A 21,973-nucleotide genomic window follows, 5' to 3' on the forward strand; every position below is an offset into this window, starting at 1 on the left:
GCCATTCTCCTGCCTCAGCCTCCCGAGTAGCTGGGACTACAGGTGCCTGCCACCACGCCTGGCTAATTATTTGTATTTTTAGTAGAGACGGGGTTTCATTGTGTTAGCCAGGATGGTCGCAATCTCCTGACCTCGTGACCCGCTCTCCTCGGCCTCCCAAAGTGCTGGGATTACAGGTGTAAGCCACTGCGCCTGCCCTACCACTGTTACTTTCTACTGAAAGTAATTAAATATGTTGAAATCCATTTTTCATGGTACTGCTGGGAACTGGGGTATGGATCAGTAGGGTAATCCAGCCTTTACACACCTTTACATGTTAATCAAGCCATCTTTAGGGAAGAGAAAGTGATTTTATGATTGGATCTGTGGTAAATTTCAGTAAGTGGCATATCCTATGAATCACTATCTTTTTATTACAAGCTAAAATTAATAACCAACTTAATTCTTAAAATCAAAGAAATAATTTTTCCAAGTATCAGTTATGCAGCCCAGAGTAAATGATGTTGGCATCTTTTCACTTTATTATTCTCATTTTACAGATGAAAAAACTGAGATACCAAGAGGTTAGCGGCTGCCAATAAATGGCAGAGCCAAGATTAAAACCCAGGAAGTCACTCCAGAGCCTTTACACTTAACCACCACATTATACTGCACACTCTAAGTGAAAGTTCTGGACATATAATAATAGATTAGAAAAAATGTAAAATTTAATTAAAAATTTTAAAAGATGCAAAGTTATTTACACTTGTAAAAATTCTAGACATGAGCTAAGCTTACCCGGCATATGTCCGTTGATATAAAGATTCTGGATCCAGACTTGCCGCATCCACAATTATCGCTTCATCAAAATTTTTCAGTATTTTAATACTGGCTTTTTTCACACTGGACTACAATAGAAATTGTAAAATTAGAAGTATATGAAACAATCAGTCCCGGGCTTGGAATGTGACAGATTTGTACAAAATTTTCTTCAGTGTTTGAAATAGAAGTAACTTTCACTCAACCTCATCACTATTAAGATGCTTAACAACGACTCTGAAATGTAACCTCATACTATAGCTAAAAGAGGAAAGCACAATATTAAAATGTACAGGCCGGGCACAGTGACTGAAGCCTACAATCCCTAGGTTGAAGTGCAATGGCGCGATCACAACTCACTGCAGCCTCAGCCTCCTGGGCTCCAGCACTCCTCCCATCTCAGTCTCACAAAGTGCTGGGATTACAGGTATGAGCCACCATGCAGCCCTCAATATTCATCTTTTACCCAATACAAGGATCCCAGCACTTTGGGAGGCTGAGGCAGGCCAATCACTTGAGGCCAAGAGTTCGAGGTCAGCATGGTCAACATGCTGAAACCCTGTTTCTACTAAAATACAAAAATTAGCCGGGCATGGTGGTGCATGCCTGTAACCATAGCTACTCTGGAGGCTGAGACATGAGAATCACTTGAACCCAGGAGATGGAGGTCGCAGTGAGCCCAGATTGCACCACTGCACTCCGGCCTGGGCGACAGAGGAAGACTCTGTATCAAAAACTAAAAAATAAAATAAAATAAAATGTATAATATATGAATTTATAAAACATTCTTAACAACCTAAGTTCCAACAAATGTGCTGTACTCACAGCATTATTTCTTCAATATGACAAGCTGTCATCCATCCAGAAATATGTATCTTGGGTAGTAAAGCCCCATGTTTACAGGGTAAATAGGAATGTTTTTGATTCTTGGTGAGGCCATATGACAAAAAGAAGCTAAGGAAACCTTTCTAAAATGACTAGCTAGCTGAGTACAGCAAGTTCCCCTCCAGCATTCTACCTCCTACTCCCCACCTCCACAAGAAAAACCAGAATTGGTATTTTTGTGAAATACAGAGCCATAGGTTGACCTAGAAATTCCACTTCTAAAAATTCAGTTACAGAGAGACTTATATTGATAGAAAATGACTTATAAACAAGAGAGACTTTTATTGATGGAAAATGACTTATATATGGAAAATGACTTATATACACTTATATATAATGACTTATATACAATGAATATATATTCATTGCAGCATTGTTTAAAATAAAAGACATAAACAAGCTTAATGTCCCCGACTAAGTAATAGGTTAAGTAAATAAAATAATTGAACAGACACTTATAGGACTCTCTATAGCAGGGGTGGGAGGGTAGGGAAAGCGGCTCTCATTATGGGTTGAGAAGGAACAATCTCCAAGATACACAGTTAAATAAAAAAGAAAGAGGGACCAGAATAAAGAGGGAATACTTCCCAACTAATTCTATGAGGACTGTTACTCAGATACCAAAATCTCATTTATACTTTATGATTTCAAAACTTATTACAAAGCAATAGTAATCAAGAGAGTATGGTACTGGCATAAAGACAGACATACAGATGGATGTATGTCTATCTTTGGAATGGAAGAGAATCAAGAACCCACAAATACACCCTCACATTTATGGTCAATTGATTTCTGATAGAGTGTAAATGTTATCTTAAGTGTTCAGATACAAAATCTTCAACAAATACCAGTAAATGGAATCCAGCAGCATATTGAAAAGATTATACAGCATGACCAAGTGAGATTCATCTCAGGTATGCAAGGTTGGTTTAACATCTGAAAATCAATTAATATTTCACATCAACAGAATAAAACCCAAAACCCATAGGATCATTTATACTGATACAGAAAGAACATGACAATATTCAACACCCTTTCATGATTAAAAAAAAAAAAAGCATTAAAAAATCAGGAATGATAGGGAAATTCCTGAATCTGAAAAAAGGCATTTATTGAAAACCCACACCTAACATCATATTAAATGATGAAACTGAAAGCTTTCCCTGTCAGATAGGAAACAAGACAAAAATTTTTGCTTTTGCCACTTCTACTCATCATTGTTCTGTAAGTTCTAGCCAGAAAAAAAACTATCTCTATCCATAAATAACATGATCTTATATATTGAAAATCCTAAAGAATCCACAAGAAAACTATTAGAGCTAACAATCAGACTTAGCAAAGTTGAAGTTGCAAGATCAACATGTAAAAATCACTTGTATTTCTATGCTCTCTCATCAAACAATTTGAAAATGAAATGAAGAAAACAATTCCATTTATAATGGAATCGAAAAGAACTTAAAACATAGGAATAAATGACCCAAGGAGGTGAAAGGCTTCTACTCTGAAAAGTACAAAATTCTGCTGAAATGAAAGAACACATAAATACATGAAGATACATCCATGTTCACAAATTAGAAGACAATACTGTTAAGATGACAATATTTTGGCCAGGTGCAGTGGCTCATGCCTATAATCCCAGCACTTTGGGAGGCCATGGCAGGTGAATCACCTGAGGTCAGGAGTTCAAGACCAGCCGGGTGAACATGGTGAAACGCTGTCTCTATTAAAATACAAAAAAATCAGCCAGGCATGGTGGTGGGTGCCTGTAATCCCAGCTACTCGGGAGGCTGAGGCAGGAAGACACTATTAATAGTGAAAAGACAGGTTGCATGTGGCTCACACCTGTAATCCCAGCACTCTGGGAGGCAGAGGTGGGAGAATCACTTTGAGCCTAGAGTTTGAGACCAACCTGGGCAACACAGTAAGATCTGTCTCTACAAACAGAAAAAAATAGCTGGGTGTGATAGTGTGTATCTATGGCCCTAGCTATTCAAGAGGCTGAAGTAAGAGGATCACTTCGGCCCAGGAAGTTGAGGTGGCAGTGAGCTGTGATTGTGTCACTGCACTCCAGCCTGGGCAGCAGAATGAGACCTTATCTTAAAAAAAACAAAACAAAACAAAAAAAACCACCTTTTTTAAAAGGTAGAGGAAAGACAACTCACAGAATGTGAAGAAAATACCTGGAAATAATATAATTTGATAAGGGACATTTATCTAGAATATATAAAGGACTCCTGAAACTCAATATAAAAAGGCAATCTAATTTAAAAATGGGCAAAGGGGCTGAGCAAGGTGGCTCACGCCTGTACTCCCCACACTTTGGGAGGCCAAGGCAGGAGGATCACTCGAACCCAGGAGTTTGAGACCAGCCTGGGCAATATAAGGAGAAAATTGGCTGGGCCCGGTAGCTCACGCCTATAATCCCAGCACTTTGGGAGGCCAAGGCAGGTGGATCACCTGAAGTCAGGAGTTGAGACCAGCCTGGCCAACATGGTGAAACCCTGTCTCTAAAAAAAAATACAAAAGTTAGCTGGGTGTGGTGGTGGGCACCTGTAATCCCAGCTACTGGGGAGGCTGAGGCAGGAGAATCGCTTGAACCCAGGAGGCGGAGGTTGCAGTGAGCCGAGATTGTGCCATTGCACTCCAGCCTGGGCAACAAGAGCAAGACTCCTTCTCAAAAAAAAAAAAAAAAAAGAAAAAAGAAAATCTAGACCTGGCCCAATGGCTCACGTCTGTAATCCCAGCACTTTGGGAGGCCTAGGCGGTCAGATCACCTGAGGTCAGAAGTTTGTGACCAGCCTGGCTAACATAGTGAAACCCTGTCTCTAGTAAAAATACAAAAATCGGCCAGGCATGCTGGCAGGTGCCTGAAATGTAATCCCAGCTACTCGGGAGGCTGAGGCAGGAGAATCACTTGAACACAGGAGGTGGAGGTTGCAGTGAGCTGAGACCACACCATTGTTACTCCAGCCTGGCTGACAGAGTGAGACTTGGTCTGAAAAATAAATAAATAAATAAAGATAAAAATAAAAATGGCCAAAGGATTTGAATAAACATTTTTCCAAAGCTAGAACAAAGGCCAATAAGCAAATGAAAAGATGCTCAACATCATTACTCATCAGAGAAGTGCAAAAATCACAATGAAGTAGAACTTATTGGAATGACTATCATTTTTAAAAACAGCCAAACAGATAATAAGCTCCAATGAAATGTGGAGAAGCTGTAAACCTCATACACTGCTGGTGGGATTGCAAAATGGTGCAGCCTCTTCGGAAAACACTCTGGCAGTTTTTCAATAAGTTTAAGAGTTACCACTTGACTCAGCAATTCTACTCCTATGTGTATACAACAAAAGAAATGAAAACCACAGCCGGGCATGGTGGCTCACCCCTGTAATCCCAGCACTTTGGGAGGCCGAGGTGGGTGGATTACTTGAGGTCAGGAGTTTGAGACCAGACTGGCCAACATGGTGAAACCCCGTCTCTACTAAAAAATTTAGCTGGGCGTGGTGGTACGTGCTGGTAGTCCCAGATACTCGGGAGGCTGAGGCAGGAGAATTGCTTGAACCCAGGATACAGAGGTTGCAGTGAGCTGAGATTGTGCCACTGCACTCCAGCCTGGGCGACAAAGCAAGACTCCACCTCAAATTAAAAAAAAAAAAAGAAAACCTATATCCACACAAAAACCTGTACACAAATGGTCACAGCAGCATTATTGATAATGGCAGAAAAGAGGGTACAATTCAAATAAAATGTCATAAGTCCTTGCAGTGGGATATTTGGCCATAATGAGGAATAAAGTTCTGATACATGCCAAACATGGATAACATGATGCTATTTTGAACACATGATGCTAAGTGAAAGACACTTGGCAACAAAAGACCACATAATATATGGTTCCATGTTTATGAAATGTCCAGAATAAGCAACTCTATTGTCTCTATAGAGATAAAAAGTAGACTAGTGGCTGCCTAGGGCTGGTGGAAGGGGGATTTGGAGTTTAAATAAAGGGGGTTTCTATCTGGAGTGAAAAAAATGTTCTAAAATCGATGTGGTAATGGTTACCTAACTCTGTGACCATATAAAAACCACTGAATTGTACGATGTAAATGTGAATTAGCACAATAAAGCTGTACAAGAAAAGAATACACAGTATGGTTTTATTTATAAAATGACAAGAACAGGTAATGCTAATCTATGCCATCAAAAGTCAGGATAGTAGCTACCCTGGTGACAAGAAGGACAGTGAATGGAAGGGGCCCAAGAGGGCTTCTGGAGGGGCTGATAATGCTGTTTTTGATCTGGATGCTGGGTCACATGGGTTAGTTCTGCTTGTGAAAATTCTTCAAGGTGTCTAAGGTTGTGATAAGTGCAGTTTGCTATATATACAGTATCAACAAAAGGTATAAAAATATATTTTATGGTTAGTACCTAGGCCTTTTTTAAGTGCCTAATCAAAAACAAGACATTCAGCCAGGTGCAGTGGCTCATGCCTGTAATCCCAGCACTTTGGGAGGCCGAGGCAGGCGGATCATGAGGTCAGGAGTTCAAGACCAGCCTGACCAACATGGTGAAACCCCTTCTCTACTAAAAACACAAAAATTAGCCAGGTGTGGTTGCACACACCTGTAATCCCAGCTACTCAGGAAGCTGAGGCAGGAAAATTGCTTGAAACCGGGAGGTGGAGGTTGCAGTGAGCCAAGATCGTGCCATTGCACTCCAGCCTGGGCGAGAGAGCAAGACGCTGTCTCAAACAATGACAACAACAAAAACCAAAAAAAAAAAAACAAAAAAAACCCAAGACATTCTAACCTATATCAAAAAACCAAAATGGCAACCATACTCGGCAGTTTATCTCCTAGGTAAACTTAACAGAAGAAAAAGATACTCAGGAGAGCTTTGTAAATGGCAATACGATAATACTCTCTTACAAATTAGGAAAATTTATAAAAGGCCCAGTATTGAAAATTCAAAGGGTTATTTACTTGTCAATAGTAATTAGAAAATTATTATGCTATATTAAGCTGATGGTGAAGAACACTAGAAAGGGAGTATTTCTGGCTCTATCATTTACTGTGTGAGTTTCATAAAATCAGTTAACTTCTTTATGCCTCCTTAGATTTCTTGTCTTAGGATATTCTACTTTGTGTGATTTTGAGGAGAATCAGGTATGGTTTAACATATGAAAGCACTCCAAAAAACCCAAAAAAGGTTAAGGAAATGCACAATGTGGCACGGTAATGCAAAATGAAATCAAAAGGCCTTGAGTGAAACACAACATTATAGGCAGTGGTTCACGCCTGTAATCCCAGCACTTTTGAGAGGCCAAGGTGGGCGGACTGCTTGAGGCCAGGAGTTTGAGACTACCCTGGCCAAAATAGCAAGACCCTGTCTCTTTACAAAAAAAAAAAGAAAGAAACCTAGGCTGAGGCAGGCGGCATTTGAGGTCAGGGGTTCAAGACCAGCCTGAGCAACACGGCAAGACCCCATCATTTAAAAAAAAAATTTTTTTTTGAGATGGAGTCTCACTCTGCCGCCATGCAGGAGTGCAGTGGCGTGATCTCGGCTCACTGCAACCTCCGACTCCCTGGTTCAAGCCATTCTCCTGCCTCAGCCTCCTAAGTAGCTGGGATTACAGGCATGAGCCACCATACCCAGCTAATTTTTGTATTTTTAGTAGAGATGGGGTTTCACCATGTTGGCCAGGCTGGTCTCCATCTCCTGACCTCGTGATCTGCCTGCCTCGGTCTCCCAAAGTGCTGGGATTACAGGTGTGAGCCACCACACCTGGCCAAAAAAAATTTTCAAATTAGCCAGGCATGGTGGTGCATGCCTCTAGTCCCAGCTATTCAGGAGGCTGTGGTGGGTGGATTATTTGAGCCCAGTATTTCCAGGCTGCAGCGAGGAGACCCTGTCTCAAGAAAATAAAAAAAAAGAAAAAGAAAAAAAAAGGAGACCTGAGAATTCATTCACTTATTTTACAAAAAGTATCCTAAATAAATACTTACATAAAGAGCTCTTCAGAGGCTATGAATATATTCCATATTACTTGATTTATTAAGAGAAACAGCCACAGATTCAAATAGAATAATGGCCTAAATGAAACAGCAATGATACTTTACAATACAGTATATTGTAAGTTACCACAAATGCTTTGATTAGAAGATAGTAAGTAAGCAAATTTTATTTCTCTTTTTTTTTTTTGAGACACAGTCTCACTTTGTCACCCAGGCTGGAGTGCAGTGGCGTGATTTTGGCTCATTGCAACCTCTGCTTCCTGGGTTCAAGTGATTCTCCTGCCTCAGCCTCCCAGGTAGCTAGGATTACAGGTGACTGCCACCACGCCCGGCTAATTTTTGTATTTTTAGTAGAGATGGGGTTTCACCATGTCGGCGAGGCTGGTCTCCAATTCCTGACCTCATGTGATCCACCCACCGCAGCCTCTCAAAGTGCTAGGATTACAGGCACAAGCCACTGTGCCCGGCTTTTATTTATCTTTTGTTTCTACAACTTAAAATTTACAAATAGGATCTGTTACTGGGATGTGAAGGAAAGGATGTGTATGCTTTTCTCCCTAATGGCAGATGCAATCAGTCAATACCTGAGACGCAGAGCTGTCAGAACTCCCTGGGTGAGACTCATCAGGAGGGCCAACAGAGCCAGGAGCAGTCAGCGACACGTTCCCGCCCAGAAATTCATCTCCTCGAACCGAATGGATGAGATCATTCAAATATTTATAATAAAGATTGCTGGACAAAAAGCCAGGCAAAAAGACCTGATAGAGACGGAAAGCATTATTTTAAAGTTGAAATTAAATCCAACTAAAACTGTTTTAAATAAATAAATTTTACCTATACTTCTACTGGTTACAAATGTTAACTACCTATAACAAATGTTTTTACTTCTTGTTGTACTACAAGTATTATCCCTCTGTACAGTTTACAAATTAAAATTATAATGCATGAGGCTGGGTGCAATGGCTTACACCTGTAATCTCAGCACTCTGGGAGGCTGAGGCAGACGGATCACTTGAGGCCAGGAGTTCAAGACCAGCCTGGCCAACATGATGAAACCCCATTTCTACTAAAAACTATAAAAATTAGCTGGGCATGGTGGTGAGCACCTGTAATACCAGCTACTCGGGAGGCCTGAGGCAGGAGAATTGCTTGAACCTGGGAGACGGAGGTTGCAGTGAGCCGAGACTGTACCACTGCACTCCAGCCTGGACGCTGGAGCAAGACTATGTCTCAAAAAAAAACCAAAAAAACAAAAAAACAAAAAAAAACATAACGCATGTAATTTTGTTGGGTTTTCTCCCCCAAAATATTTGTCATGAAAGTATTACATAAAGTTGATATTAATACTTTTTAGCAGAAAATAGTCCATAGTATATAATTTGAAACTCGATTTTTCTGGTTTATGATAAATATTAAAGTCTTTGTGCATATATTGATTTTACTTTCAAACTGATTTCCTTAAGATAACTCACCAGGTGTGTGATTGCTGAGTTAAATTTTAACTTTGATATATATGGTCACTTTACTCTTCAAAAGAACATTATCAATTTGAATCATTAGCAATATATCAAAATATCTGTTTCCACATTGTGTTTTTTTTTTTCAAATAATTCTTAAATAAATGCCTAATTGTACATAGATGTTTTTATTTACATTTAATAATTATTAATTATACTGAATGAGTTCTCATGTTTATTATTTATATTTCTAATTCTATGAAGGAAAAGTTTGTAACTGGACAAGCAAATAGTAAACATGAGAACTTATTCGGTGTAATTTGTAAATATTTATGTTCGTATTTAATATGTGCCTTTGTTGTTTGTTTTTGGTTTTTTGAGACGGAGTTTCGCTTTTGTCGCCCAGGCTGGAATGCAGTGGCGTGATCTCGACTCACTGGAACCTCTGCCTCCCAGGTTCAAGTGATTCTCCTGCCTCAGCCTCCCAAGTAGCTGGGATTACAGGTGTCCACCACCACACCCAGTTAATTTTTGTATTTTTAGTAGAGATGGGGTTTCGCCATGTTGGCCAAGCTGGTCTTGAACTCCTGACCTCAGGTGATCCACCCGCCTCAATCTTCCAAAGTGCTGGGATTACAGGCGTGAGCCACCATGCCCGGCCAATATGTACCTTTTTTGTAGACTAAGTTCCAGGATGGCAGAAACACATTTCTTTTGTTTACCACTGTAACACCACCATCTAGCACAGAAATACTCAAAGTTTTTGTTGAATGAATCATTCATGTCTTTTTTTCTACTTAACTACCAGGGTCTTCACAGTGTTCTTAAAATTAGTCTAAGTTCCTTACATACACACATCTAGTAAGAACTATTTTTGTATTTTCTCTCTGCATTTTAATTTTATTACCCTGAAAATTTACATTCTTTATATGATACAGATCTGAACTTTTCCTTTAAAATCAGAAAAGGTTTAATTTTAATCGTGAAAATATTATTATCATTGGGTAACAGCTGACACTCTATTCCGTTTACTACTAGCTATTTAATGATTTGACTTCTATATGTCATTCTTCAGTATTCCTAAAATTCAGTTTTTGTGTATGGTATTATATAATAGCGTTTAATTAAGTTTTTTCACCTGGATACACATGACACATATAAGCAACATAACCTCATCGGCTCTGCAATTCCTGGAAAAATCTCCTCTAGTTCATTAGAAGAATAAATCATTCACAAACATCAACACTTTACTTTTATTTATTTATTGTAATTATTTTTTTGAGACGGAGTTTTGCTCTTGTTGCCCAGGCTGGAGTGCAATGGTGCGATCTCAGCTCACTGCAACCTCTGCCTCCTGGGTTCAAACGATTCTCCTGCCTCAGCCTCCTAAGTAGCTGGGATTACAGGCATGCACCACCACGCCCGGCTAATTTTGTATTTTTAGTAGAGATGGGGTTTCTCCATGTTGGTCATGCTGGTCTCAAACTCCTGACCTCAGGTGATCCACCCACCTCAGCCTCCCAAAGTGCTGGGATTACAGATGTGAGTCACTGCGCCCAGCCAACGCTTTATTATTAATAAGCTATTAGTAATATCTAGTGATCATAACACCCAAAGCTAGCGTTCCAATCCTGTTGACAGTTACTGGTGATATATTTGGATCATTTCTAAGCTAACGTTGTGGCATAATGCCTTCTTTAATTTTTGGAGACAGGGTCTTGCTCTGTCACCAAGGCTGGAGTGCAGGGGCATGAACACGGCTCACTGCAGCCTTTAGTTCCCAGGCTCATGCAATCCTCCAGCTTCAGCCTCCTGAGTAGCTGGAACCATAGGTGCATGCCACTACGCCCAGCTAATTTTTGATACTGCTTTCTAATTATTTAAAAATATGTAATAATAACAGTAATAAAAGTAGTTAACATTTTTTGATGCTTACCATGTGTCAGGTACTATGTTAATATGTATTTTATATATATTACCTTACTTTAATCATCAAAGTAACTTTGAGGTAAACATGCATATTATCGTCACTTTACAGATAAGGAAAATGGCATTAGAGAATTTCAGTTACTGCCCAGGCACGGTGGCTCATGCCTGTAATCCCAGCACTTTCAGAGGCCAAAGCAAGCAGATCACTTAAGGTCAGGAGTTCGAGAACAGCCTGGCCAACATGGTGAAACCCTGTCTCTACTAAAATACAAAAATTAGCCAGGTATGGTGGTGCCTGCCTGTAATCCCAGCTACTTGGGAGGATGAGGCAGGATAATTGGTTGAACCTGGGAGGCAGAAGTTGCAGTGTGCCAAGACTGTGCAACTGCACTCCAGCCTGGTCAATGGAGTGAGACTCTGTCTCAATCAATCAATCAATCAATCAATAGAATTTCCGTTAGGCTGCTTGCCATTGTGCTAACATCACAGAGTGTACTTATATAAACCTAGATGGTATGGCCTACTACACCCCTTGGCTATATGGTACAACCTATTGCTTTTGGGCTACAAACCTGTATCACATGTTACTATAATGAATATCATAGGCTACTGTTGCAATGGTAAGAATTTATGTATTTAAACACAAATACAGAAAAGGCACAGTAAAAATACAGTATAAAAGATAAAAAATGGTACATCTGTATAGGGCACTTACCATGAATGGAGCTTGCAAGACTGGAAGTTGCTCTGGGTGAGTCAGCGAGTGAGTGATAAGTGAATGTAAAGGCCTAGCACATTACTGTACACTACTCTAGACTTACACTGTACACTTAGGCTACACTAAATTTAAATTTTTTTCTTTAATAATAAATTAGCTTACTGTAACTTTTTAACTGTTTTACTTTTTTTAGCTTTTTGACTATTGTCATAACAGCTTAAAACACAAACATATACAGCTGTACAAAAGTATTTTCATTATATCCTTATTTTATAAGCTTTTTTCTATTTTTATTTTATTTTTTTCTTTTTAAATTTGTTTGTTAAAAACTAAGACAAACACCCACATTAGCCTAAGCCTACACAGTGTCAGGATCATCAATATCACTTTCCTTCACCTCCACATCTTGTCCCACTGGTAGGTCTTCAGGGGCAGTAACACGCATGGAGCCGTCATCTCCTTTGATAACAATGCCTCCTTCTGGAAACCTCCTGAAGGACCTGTCTGAAGCTGTTTTACAGTTAACTGTTTTTTTAGTAAGTAGAAGGAGCACTCTAAAATAATGATTAAAAGTATAGTACAGTAAATATGAGGCAACAGAGATTTTTCAGCTCCATTATAATTTTTTTGTTTTGTTCTTGTTTATTCTTTTATCTTTTTAGTTTTTTTTTTTACTTATTAAAATTTATTTTTTCTAACTTTTGTTATTATTGCACTGCCAGCTTTGATCCATTATAATCGTACAGGACCATCATACACGCAGTCCATTGTTGACTAAAATATTATGTGGCACATGACTGTACATACCAGGCCACACTCAAGGCCTCTGCTCTTAATCACTGTGCTGGACTGCTTCAACTTCCACTGTGCTATTCTGCTTGGTTTTCCCACCTTATATTTTATGAGTTCTACCAATAAAACTTCTTGTAGTTTAATACGTTTGAAGTTCTGGGTTACCTTCTCCATAGTTGTCCAGGCCTGACGTAATGGAGTTGTGAAACAGTTGGGGAGTGGCCCACCTTCCCTGCAGATATTGGATTCAATTTCTAATCGTACGACATCATCAAATCCAAGAGGATGTGTGGCTTGGAGGGAGAAGTACCTATGGTAAAAAGATATCCAAAGTAAAATCAAATTCCATAGCAAGTATAAGCAACTTTTGGCACCTTCTCCAGAGAATCTTATACAAGGCTACTTGATTGAGCCTGCAGGCCTAGAACTATAGAGCTATGTGATGACAGTGCTGATGTTACCTTTCTTTGTTCCCACTTCCCCAGAGATAGTTGGGTCAACTTGCTACCTTTCTATCTGCCTGCCAACCATCCTTAGTTCTTGACGGTGAACTCTACTGTTGTTTAAAAGCTGTAAGGATCAGACTACAACTAAGGCAAAGAAACTAACAATCACATATTTATGGGTACCTATTCTATGTTGAGGACTTGATAGACAGAAATGAATTTATAGGAAAGGAAGACATGGTCATTTCCCCTAAAAAGCGAGCTGGGAACTTGTATGCACAGACTAAAATAAGAACACATAACTATGAGGCATCAGGAGTAAACATATACAAATTCAAAACAAAACAGCACTGCGGGTGAGCTAGATGCATATGATCTATTTGGATAGAACAGGACTTACTGATGACTTGGTGTGGAAAGGGAGTAACTAATATTGATAACACAAAGATTTCTACCTTGATGGGGTATAATGCAGGTAATGTTTTGGTAAGCTGATTATGAAATGAATACCAAAAAAAGCATTAAATGCGAGAAAAAAAAAAAAAGGCTCTCTTCCAAGCACTCTAATGGCTTCTATGTCCTGACAGAAATACAAAGGTTGATAATGCATGATTATGATGATGCATATATATGATACAAAAACAAGTAGGCTGGGCACAGTGGCTCATGCCTATAATCCCAGCACTTTGGGAGGCCGAGGTGGGTAGATCATTTGAGGTCAGGAGTTCAAGACCGGCCTGGCCAACATGGTGAAACCCTGTCTCTACTAAAAATACAAAAATTAGCTGGGCGTGGTGGCCCACACCTGTAATCTCAGCTACTCAGGAGGCTGAGGCAGGAGAACCGCTTGAACCCAGGAGGTGGAGGTTGTAGTGAGGTGAGATCGCATCACTGCACTCTAGCCTGGGTGACAGAGCAAGACTCCACCTTAAAAAATAAAAAAGAAGAAAAAAAAGAAAACTCTCCTTTTAAATCAGCATTTTTGTAACAAATGTGAATCTCCTATGTTGTATTGAGTAAGTTGGTCAATACTCCTCCACGACTTGAATGTTCAGGCACTTTAGACCAAATTTCTAAATGTAAACTCTTCCTATCTCAACATCTATATAACAATGTTTCTTATATAATACCTTCTACAAACATATTGTACCAGAATAAACACTGGACAGAACATTAAGAACTGCATTCCAGTCCAAATTCTGCCACTAACTTGTTCTGTGACTTTGAGAAAATCATTACCTCTCTGGGCCTTATTCTCCTTACTTGCAAAATAGGAAAATCAGACTACATCCCTAAACTGGCTATTTATCAGAATTACCTGGTACGTCTTCTAAAAATAAAGATTCCTGGTCACACCTCAAACCTGCAGAATCAGAATTTCTGAGACGGGGGGACTGGAAACTTTTTTTTTTTTTTTTTTTTGAGATGCAGTCCTCTGCCTCCTGGGTTCAAGCAATTCTCTTGCCTCAGCCTCCCTAGTAGCTGGAATTATAGGCACCCGTCAAAACGCCCAGCTAATTTTTGTAGTTTTTAGTAGAGACAAGGTTTCACTATGTTGGCCAGGCAGGTCTCGAACTCCTGACCTCAAGTGATCTGCCTGCCTTGGCCTCCCAAAGTTCTGGGATTACAGGCGTGAGCCACCGGTACCCAGACTGAAAACCTATTTTTTTTTTTTTCTGAGACAGAGTCTCCCTCTGTCAGCCAGGCTGGAGTGCAGTGGCATGATCTCCGCTCACTGCAACCTCCGCCTCCTGGGCTCGAGCAATTCTCCTTCCTCAGTCTCCTGAGCAGCTGGGATTACAGGTGTTTGCCACCATGCCTGGCTAATTCTTGTATTTTTAGTAGAGACGGGGTTTTACCATGTTGGCCAGGCTGGTCTTGAACGCCTGACCTCAGGTAATCTGCCTGCCTTGGCCTCCCAAAGTGCTGGGATTATAGGCGTGAGCCACCGCAACCGGCCTGAAAACCTATTTTTAATAATAAGCTCTCAGGTGATTCCTATGCAGACAGCCCAGCAAGAGCCTGCAGATTAATGTTCAGGAACCATTGGCCTAAATATTATTGGTGTCTTCAAACTCTAACATCTGTGGACTTTTCTCTATCCCCAAGTTACCCCTTTAGCATTTGCTTAAGGATACAAATAACAAATTACCTTTGTTTTTTTTTTTTTGGAGACAGGGTCTCACTCTGCTGCCCTGCTCAGGGTGGAGTACAGTGGATCACAGCTCACTGCAGCCTCGACCTCCCAAGGCTCAGGTGATCCTTCTGCCTCAGGCCCCTAAGTAGCTAGGACAACAGGCGCATGCCACCACGCTCAGCTAATTTTTGTATTTTTAGTAAAGGCGGGTTTTGCCATGTTGCCCAGGCTGGTCTCAAATTCCTGGGCTCAAGTGATTCACCTGCCTCTGCCTCTCAAAGTGTTGCGATTACAGGAGTGAGCCACCGTGCCTGACCACAAATTACTTTTTTTTACAGAGTAAGAAAAGTTAAATGAAAAGAATACCATACGTTACAGAGCTGGGCACAAGCTCATCATCTGCCTGACCAGATATTTTCAATTTTGTTTACTGTATGATGTTTCCATCCTCTCATTTGCAGTGAAAACTAATAAAAAACTAATTCATTTAACAACGTGGCTGAGCAGATTTATACAGAAAGTATAATATACCCATAAATAGGCATTCAAGGTCCCTTACAATCTATTCCAATTAGTACCAGCATCCTCATATTTATTCCCCACCCCTTTGATTATCTAAACTCAGGTTTCTTGAAAGTGCCACATTCCCCTATGTTTCCATGGCTTTTGTGCCAATGCCTTTGCCTAGAATGTTGTTTCCTGCCTTCTCTGGGTAGCAAAATTCCTTTCTTTCTTTAGGATCCAAACAAAATCTCTCTTCCGGGAAACACTCCTTGAACACCACCACTGCCATCCTGTTTACCCCACACACACCTCCCCATTCCCAGCAGAAACTTTTGTTCTCAAAGCTTTACAAACAGCATTAAAAAAGTAGCTTTTATGCTGCCTCCTGTGAGCTCCTTGACAACAGAGACTGAGTTTATTCATCTTTATTTCCACAAAACATATCAAATGCTCAATAAGTATCTGCTAAATGCATCTATCAATATAACTCACTTGTCATATAAAATCATGGCATCATTCTGTGCCTCCTGTCCATCATATTGGCCCTTTTTGGCAGCAAGCTGAGACTGGAAGTTATCTGCTGCCAACCAGAACTGTAAGATATTCACTGCATCCTCTTTTTCCATGTACTAGGAAGAAAAAATACACAAGGGAAAATAAGACTACAAACAGATTTCTCTCACCACCTCTAATCTATAAGCTCAAATATTAAAATACAGGTCATAAGCAAAAAACAAAAAGATCTACTTCTTCAGTTAACACCTGTCAGCAAGTTACAGTCATTTGAGATTGAAAAGTTTTAAAGTATTCTTTTAGAGGAAAAAAAAAAGTTAACAAGAAACAAACACTACACAGCTGGATGCAAACTTTTAGTGAACCAGAGTAAAAATTATACTAAACTGGATTTGTGGTTCCTCGCCAGCAAACATATAAAGAGTAAACTAACCAAACCAAATATTTTATATCTGATCATTTCCACCATTCCATGAGGACATATTAACCTAAACAAATTGTTGATTTAAACTTATGGCAAAGAAAGGGAGTGAGAAAACAAATCAACTGAGTACCTGTATTCTTGTAAAGAGGCAGAATCAAGTGTCTAAATTACTGCTTTGTGAGACTGGGAATCCTCTTTCTACTTAATAGTCATTTGCTTTCCAACAAAATAATTTCACTTGTTGAAGCCTAACAAACAGCATTACACTAAACTGTATGCCTCAAAAAGATTAATATACTCATTGTCTGTTGCAAATGCTTCTTCACTGGGCAATCTTATCAAGTGACTAAAGTAAAAATGATGAGCGTAAGAAAAAATTTACTACTTTTTTTCTCTTCTGAAGTCTGGTCTGCAATTTATGCACTGGAAGCAAGTTTCAAATTCGGTGGTTTTAAAATAGCTCCAAATAATTAAAAACATGCACTCTCTTACATGCAGTAGTTTAATTAGGTTTTTCAAAATTAGAGTTACTTAATACATTGAATTTTCATGTTCTCTCTAATATATTATTAAATTACTCTTGCCATCAGGAACAACTTGAAACAATGATACATCTTTTTGGAAATGACTTGGCTCTTCTGTGTTATTTCCTATAGACAGGGCCCCAGCATTGATAGTTAGAGGCTGGAATGCTCGAATAGAGTGTGAAAAGAAATGCAGACTTTACCTCAGAGAAATAAAAGAGGGCTGACTCACAGAAGAGAATGTCAGCCAGGTAAACAGTTCCACTGGTCAGCACTTCAATCTGGTATTTACAGAAATGGTGACTTCGCAGAAACTCACTAAAGTGCCTGCACATGGACAAAAGGGAAAATTTGAGGGAACGACCAAGGAAAGAGTTTAAGTGGGAAAAATATACTCTTTCCATACTGTCCCTATTGTACCTTAAAGGCCTAGGTCAACACTACCTTACTCCCCATGGTGTCATTCCTGATTTCTTTACCAGTATGTAATCTCTCCCACCTTTTTATGACTTTGTAGTTCTCCCCTGACATTTAACACATGCCACTTCATATTACAGTAACCAAACAACATGCCCTATGTCTTTTATTAGGCTGTAACTTCCTTCAAGACTGGCACTATGCCTAACCACGTCTTACACAGAGCACTCTTTTGATAAATGTTAAGTGAAAGAATGAATAGATTTTTTTTAAGGGCACATAGCAGTAATAAATCTAAAAAACCTCTGGAGCCATTGCAACAAATCTATGTGTATTTAGTTATACAGCATCCATTTAGCTTAAAGCCTAACTAACAAATTAGGAGAGCCATCTGAAGACATGCATTATTTAAATAAATAAACCAATTCTAATGGTCATAATCACTACAGCCTCAATCACTCCCCAAATGATTTCAGAACTAAAAACAAATTATTTTAACTTAGGAAATACTAACATTGAAAATGAAAATGAAAATTTTAAGAGTTCACATAATTTATATCTAAAAGAAACTATTAACCAAGATAGAGTATGCTTTATATGATCTTGTAAATATCCAAAATATTTAAATCCTCAAAAATACTTTGTTTTTAGCTGAGTGAAGCCCATTCCTAACAATGAACCCAAATTCCCTAGGATGCACAATGTGAAAATATGAACTAACTTACTCTTGCTCCATTGCACTAAAGACTACGGACTGTGCCAAAACGAAACAGTTGGGATCCACCTGTCCATCTTCTCCACAAATCCTTGCTGCAAAAGAAGTTGTAAATTATTAAATTGCCACTAAATTCAAACTATCTATACACACTTGTGAATCAACTTGGGAGTTAACAGCATAGGCATATAAATTAAGACGTTTTAAACAGAACTAAAAGAAAATACAGGTAACACTTGATCTTAAAGTAGAAAGTCTTTTGAAGTACATACGCAAAAGCAGAAATCAAAAGATTTAACAACATAAAATTTAATTCCTATACACAGAAACCCTCCAAAAACAAAATACAAAGGCAAACAAACAGAAAAAAGATTTGCAGCATGCATGACAGTTAAAAGATTACTATCATTAAAATACCAAGAGCTCTTATAAACTACTAAGAAATGTCCCAAAAGAAAAATGAGCAAAGGACATGACAATCCACAAAGGAACAAACATAAAATGACCAACGTGAAAAGACATACATACTCACTAGTAATCAAATAGATTAGAATAAGGAGGCACTACACCTTTTATCTAGTAAACTGGTACAACATTGTTTTTAATAAATATGCATACTTGAGCAACGGCACAGGAAAACTGACACTAGTGTTAGTGGGGATACAAACACCTTTTTCTGAAGGCAATTTGGCAGCTTCTAGCATAGCTTTAAAAATGAACATACCCTTTCAATGAGCAATTCTATTTCTGGGATTGTAACTTAAAAAATTATGGATTTGTGAAGTTATCTGTAAAAAAGTTTATTAAAATGTCATTGGTAGAAATTTTAAAACATGAAATGTGCTAAAATAAGGAACTGCTTAAATAAACTGCAGCGAAACAATTAGCTGTTTAGCTAGCTGTTAAACATGGCTGGAAAAACCATATAACATGATACCTAGTCTCACTTTGTGTTCATGACTTTAGTGGGACCTTCATGAAACCCAGGGATCATACTAGTGTCCTGGTCTGTTTACATTCACTTTCCTAGACAATACAAATCTGTGATACTGTGAAATATGTTATTTAGTCTTTGCCCAGTTTTTTTTTTTTCCTTTTTCTTCTGAGACAAGGTCTCACTCTGTCACCCAAGCTGGAGTCAAGTGACAAGATCATGGCTCACTGCTGCCTTCAACACCAGGGCTCAGTGATCCTCAGCCTTCTGAGTAGCTGGGACTACAGACAAGAGCTACCACACCTGGCCAATTTTTAAATTTTTTGTAAGGGGGTCTCAACTATGCTGACCAGGCTGGTTTTGATCTCATGGCCTGAAAGGACCCTTCTGCCTCAGCCTCCCAAAGTGCTGGGATTACAGGCCTGGCCCATTGCAACTGGCCTTTAGCCAGTTTCTTAGCATACCGTGCCTAAAATTCATGGAATCTCTGGATTCTTTTGAATGCTAATGAGATGACTTGTGGCTGTGGCCTCTAAAGAGCTTTAGGATGAGGTTTAATCACCAGAAAGACCAAGGCAGAATTACAGGTTTGGGACTTTCAGCCCTACCCACCAACCTCCCGGGAGGAGGGGGCTGAAGGTTGAGCTGATCACCAATAGCCAATGATCAATCATGCCTATATAATGAAGTCTCCACAAAAAACCCAAAAGGATAGAATGGGGATGGGGGCTTCTGAATAGCTAAATCTGTACAGGTTCTTGGAGGGTGGCATGACCTGGAGAGGGCATGGAAGCTATGTGCCCCCTCTCCCATACCTTGCCCATGCATCTCTTCCATCTGCCTGTTCAATCTGTATCCTTTGTAATATCTTTTATAATAAATGGGTAAATATAAGTAAAGCATTTCCCTGAGTTCTGAGAGCTGCTCTAGCAAATTTATTGAACCCAAGGAGGGGACTGTGGGAACTCCAATTTATAGAAGGTCAGTCAGGAGCACAGGCCACAACTTGTACTTGAGACTGGCATCTGAAGTGGAGGCAGTCTTGTGGGACAGAGTCCTCAATCTGTGGGATCTGATGCTATCTCCAGGTAAACAGTGTGAGAACTGAACTGACTTAGAGGACACCCAGTTGGTGTTCACTGGAGAATCATCTGCAGAATTGGTAGCTGACAGGGAAAAAACTCCACACAACTAGGGTCATGGAAGGGTTCTGTTTTGTGAGAGTTCAGAAGGAGAAACTGAGTTGTTTTTGTTTTTTTTCTACAGTACATCTCCTTTCTATTCTCACTTCTTCTACTAACACCTCTTCTATTCTCTTTGCTGAGGACTTTGCTTCCTGCTTCAGTGAGAATATAGACGCAATCAGAAAATTATTTCCATCATCTCTCACATCTTCCAACTCACCTGCATCTCTACCCATGTACTGCATTCTTTCCTATGACTCTAGATAAATTGTCCTTGCTCCCATCTAAGCAATCTTCTAGTGAGCACTGGAATTCATCCCTTTTGCCTCCAGACTTCTTTCCTGTAACAACTGTCCCCTCTCCTACATCAACTTCTTCTTCACTACTGCCTCATTCCTATCAGCTGTGTGGACTGCATGTTTTATATATATATACCTGTTTGTATGCTGTAACACATCTTATATGCTTATAATACATCTCACCTTAAAAACAAAATTAAAAACCATTGTTCCCCCCCTTTTTTTTTTGAGACAGTGTCTGGCTCTGTCACCCAGGCTGGAGTGCAGTGGCATGATCTTGGCTCACTGCAGCCGTGACCTCCTGGGGCTCAAGCGATCCTGCCACCTCAGCCTCCCTAATAGCTGAGACTACAGGTGTGCACCACCATGCCTGAAGAATTTTTGTAGTATTATTATTTTTTTGGTAGAGATGGGGTTTTACTATGTTGCCCAGGCTAGTCTCAAACTCCTGGGCTCAAGTGATCCACCTGCCTGGCCTGCCAAAGTGCTGAGATTACAGGTGTGCACCACTGCCCCCAGGCTACCTTGATTAACATCGCCTTCCAGCTCATCTTTAGAGCAACATGCTTCATAAGAGTTGTCAATACTCACTGGTTCCACTCCTCCTATTCTCTCTTAAGACTCCTCCAATTAAGTTTTGTCTAAAATGGCCCACTGTAACTAAGATAACCAGTGTACAATAGGTTGTCAAATCCATTCAATTCCTAGTATTCGTCTTTCTTACCTCAGCTTCATTTCCTCCCAAAAACATTTTTCTTACTTGGCTTTCTGAAGAAAACTACTTCTTGATATACCATTGTCATAAGAGGGCCTAAGTGTCCTTTGCTAGTTCTTCCTCATCTGCCAGAATGTTGGGGCATGCCCCAGGACTCAGTTCTTACACCTCATCTTCCCTCATTACACTCACTCCTATGGTAATGTTATCCAGTCTTGTGGCTCTAAATCCATCTATATGCTAATGACTTCCAAACACGTGTCTCCAACCCGGACCTCTGCCATAAAATCCTAATGTAGGTGTCCAATTACCTACTTGACATTCACCATTTGGATGTCTAAAGCCAAACTCCTGATTTTCCTCATAAGCCATTACTCCCACAGTCTTTCTCATCTTATAAATGACAATCCTACAATTCCAGGTATTCAGTTTTTTAAAAAATGGAGTCATGCAGGCGGGTGGGGTGGCTCACGCCTGTAACCTCAGCACTTTGGGAGGCCAAGGTGGGTAGATCATGAGGTCAGGAGATGGAGACCATCCTGGCCAACACGGTGAAACCCCGTTTC

The 21,973-nt window shown here is 39.7% G+C and overlaps 1 protein-coding gene across 3 annotated transcripts in view; it reads right to left on the bottom strand.

Moving 5' to 3' along the window:
* AKAP10 (A-kinase anchoring protein 10) overlaps nucleotides 1-21,973 on the bottom strand; it is a 76,765-nt gene that overhangs the window by 20,090 nt on the left and 34,702 nt on the right. For all 3 annotated transcript variants that reach the window (XM_024241523.3, XM_054536297.2, XM_024241524.3), the window contains 6 exons: nucleotides 18,286-18,370; nucleotides 17,347-17,470; nucleotides 16,175-16,311; nucleotides 12,761-12,905; nucleotides 8,284-8,457; nucleotides 778-887 (listed from right to left, as the gene is read on the bottom strand). In XM_024241523.3, the coding sequence (XP_024097291.1) occupies nucleotides 778-887; nucleotides 8,284-8,457; nucleotides 12,761-12,905; nucleotides 16,175-16,311; nucleotides 17,347-17,470; nucleotides 18,286-18,370 (775 nt within the window). The remainder of the gene's footprint in view (nucleotides 1-777; nucleotides 888-8,283; nucleotides 8,458-12,760; nucleotides 12,906-16,174; nucleotides 16,312-17,346; nucleotides 17,471-18,285; nucleotides 18,371-21,973) is intronic.

This window comes from Pongo abelii, chromosome 19 (genome assembly GCF_028885655.2).
Source record: "Pongo abelii isolate AG06213 chromosome 19, NHGRI_mPonAbe1-v2.0_pri, whole genome shotgun sequence".
Classification (NCBI taxonomy): domain Eukaryota; kingdom Metazoa; phylum Chordata; class Mammalia; order Primates; family Hominidae; genus Pongo; species Pongo abelii.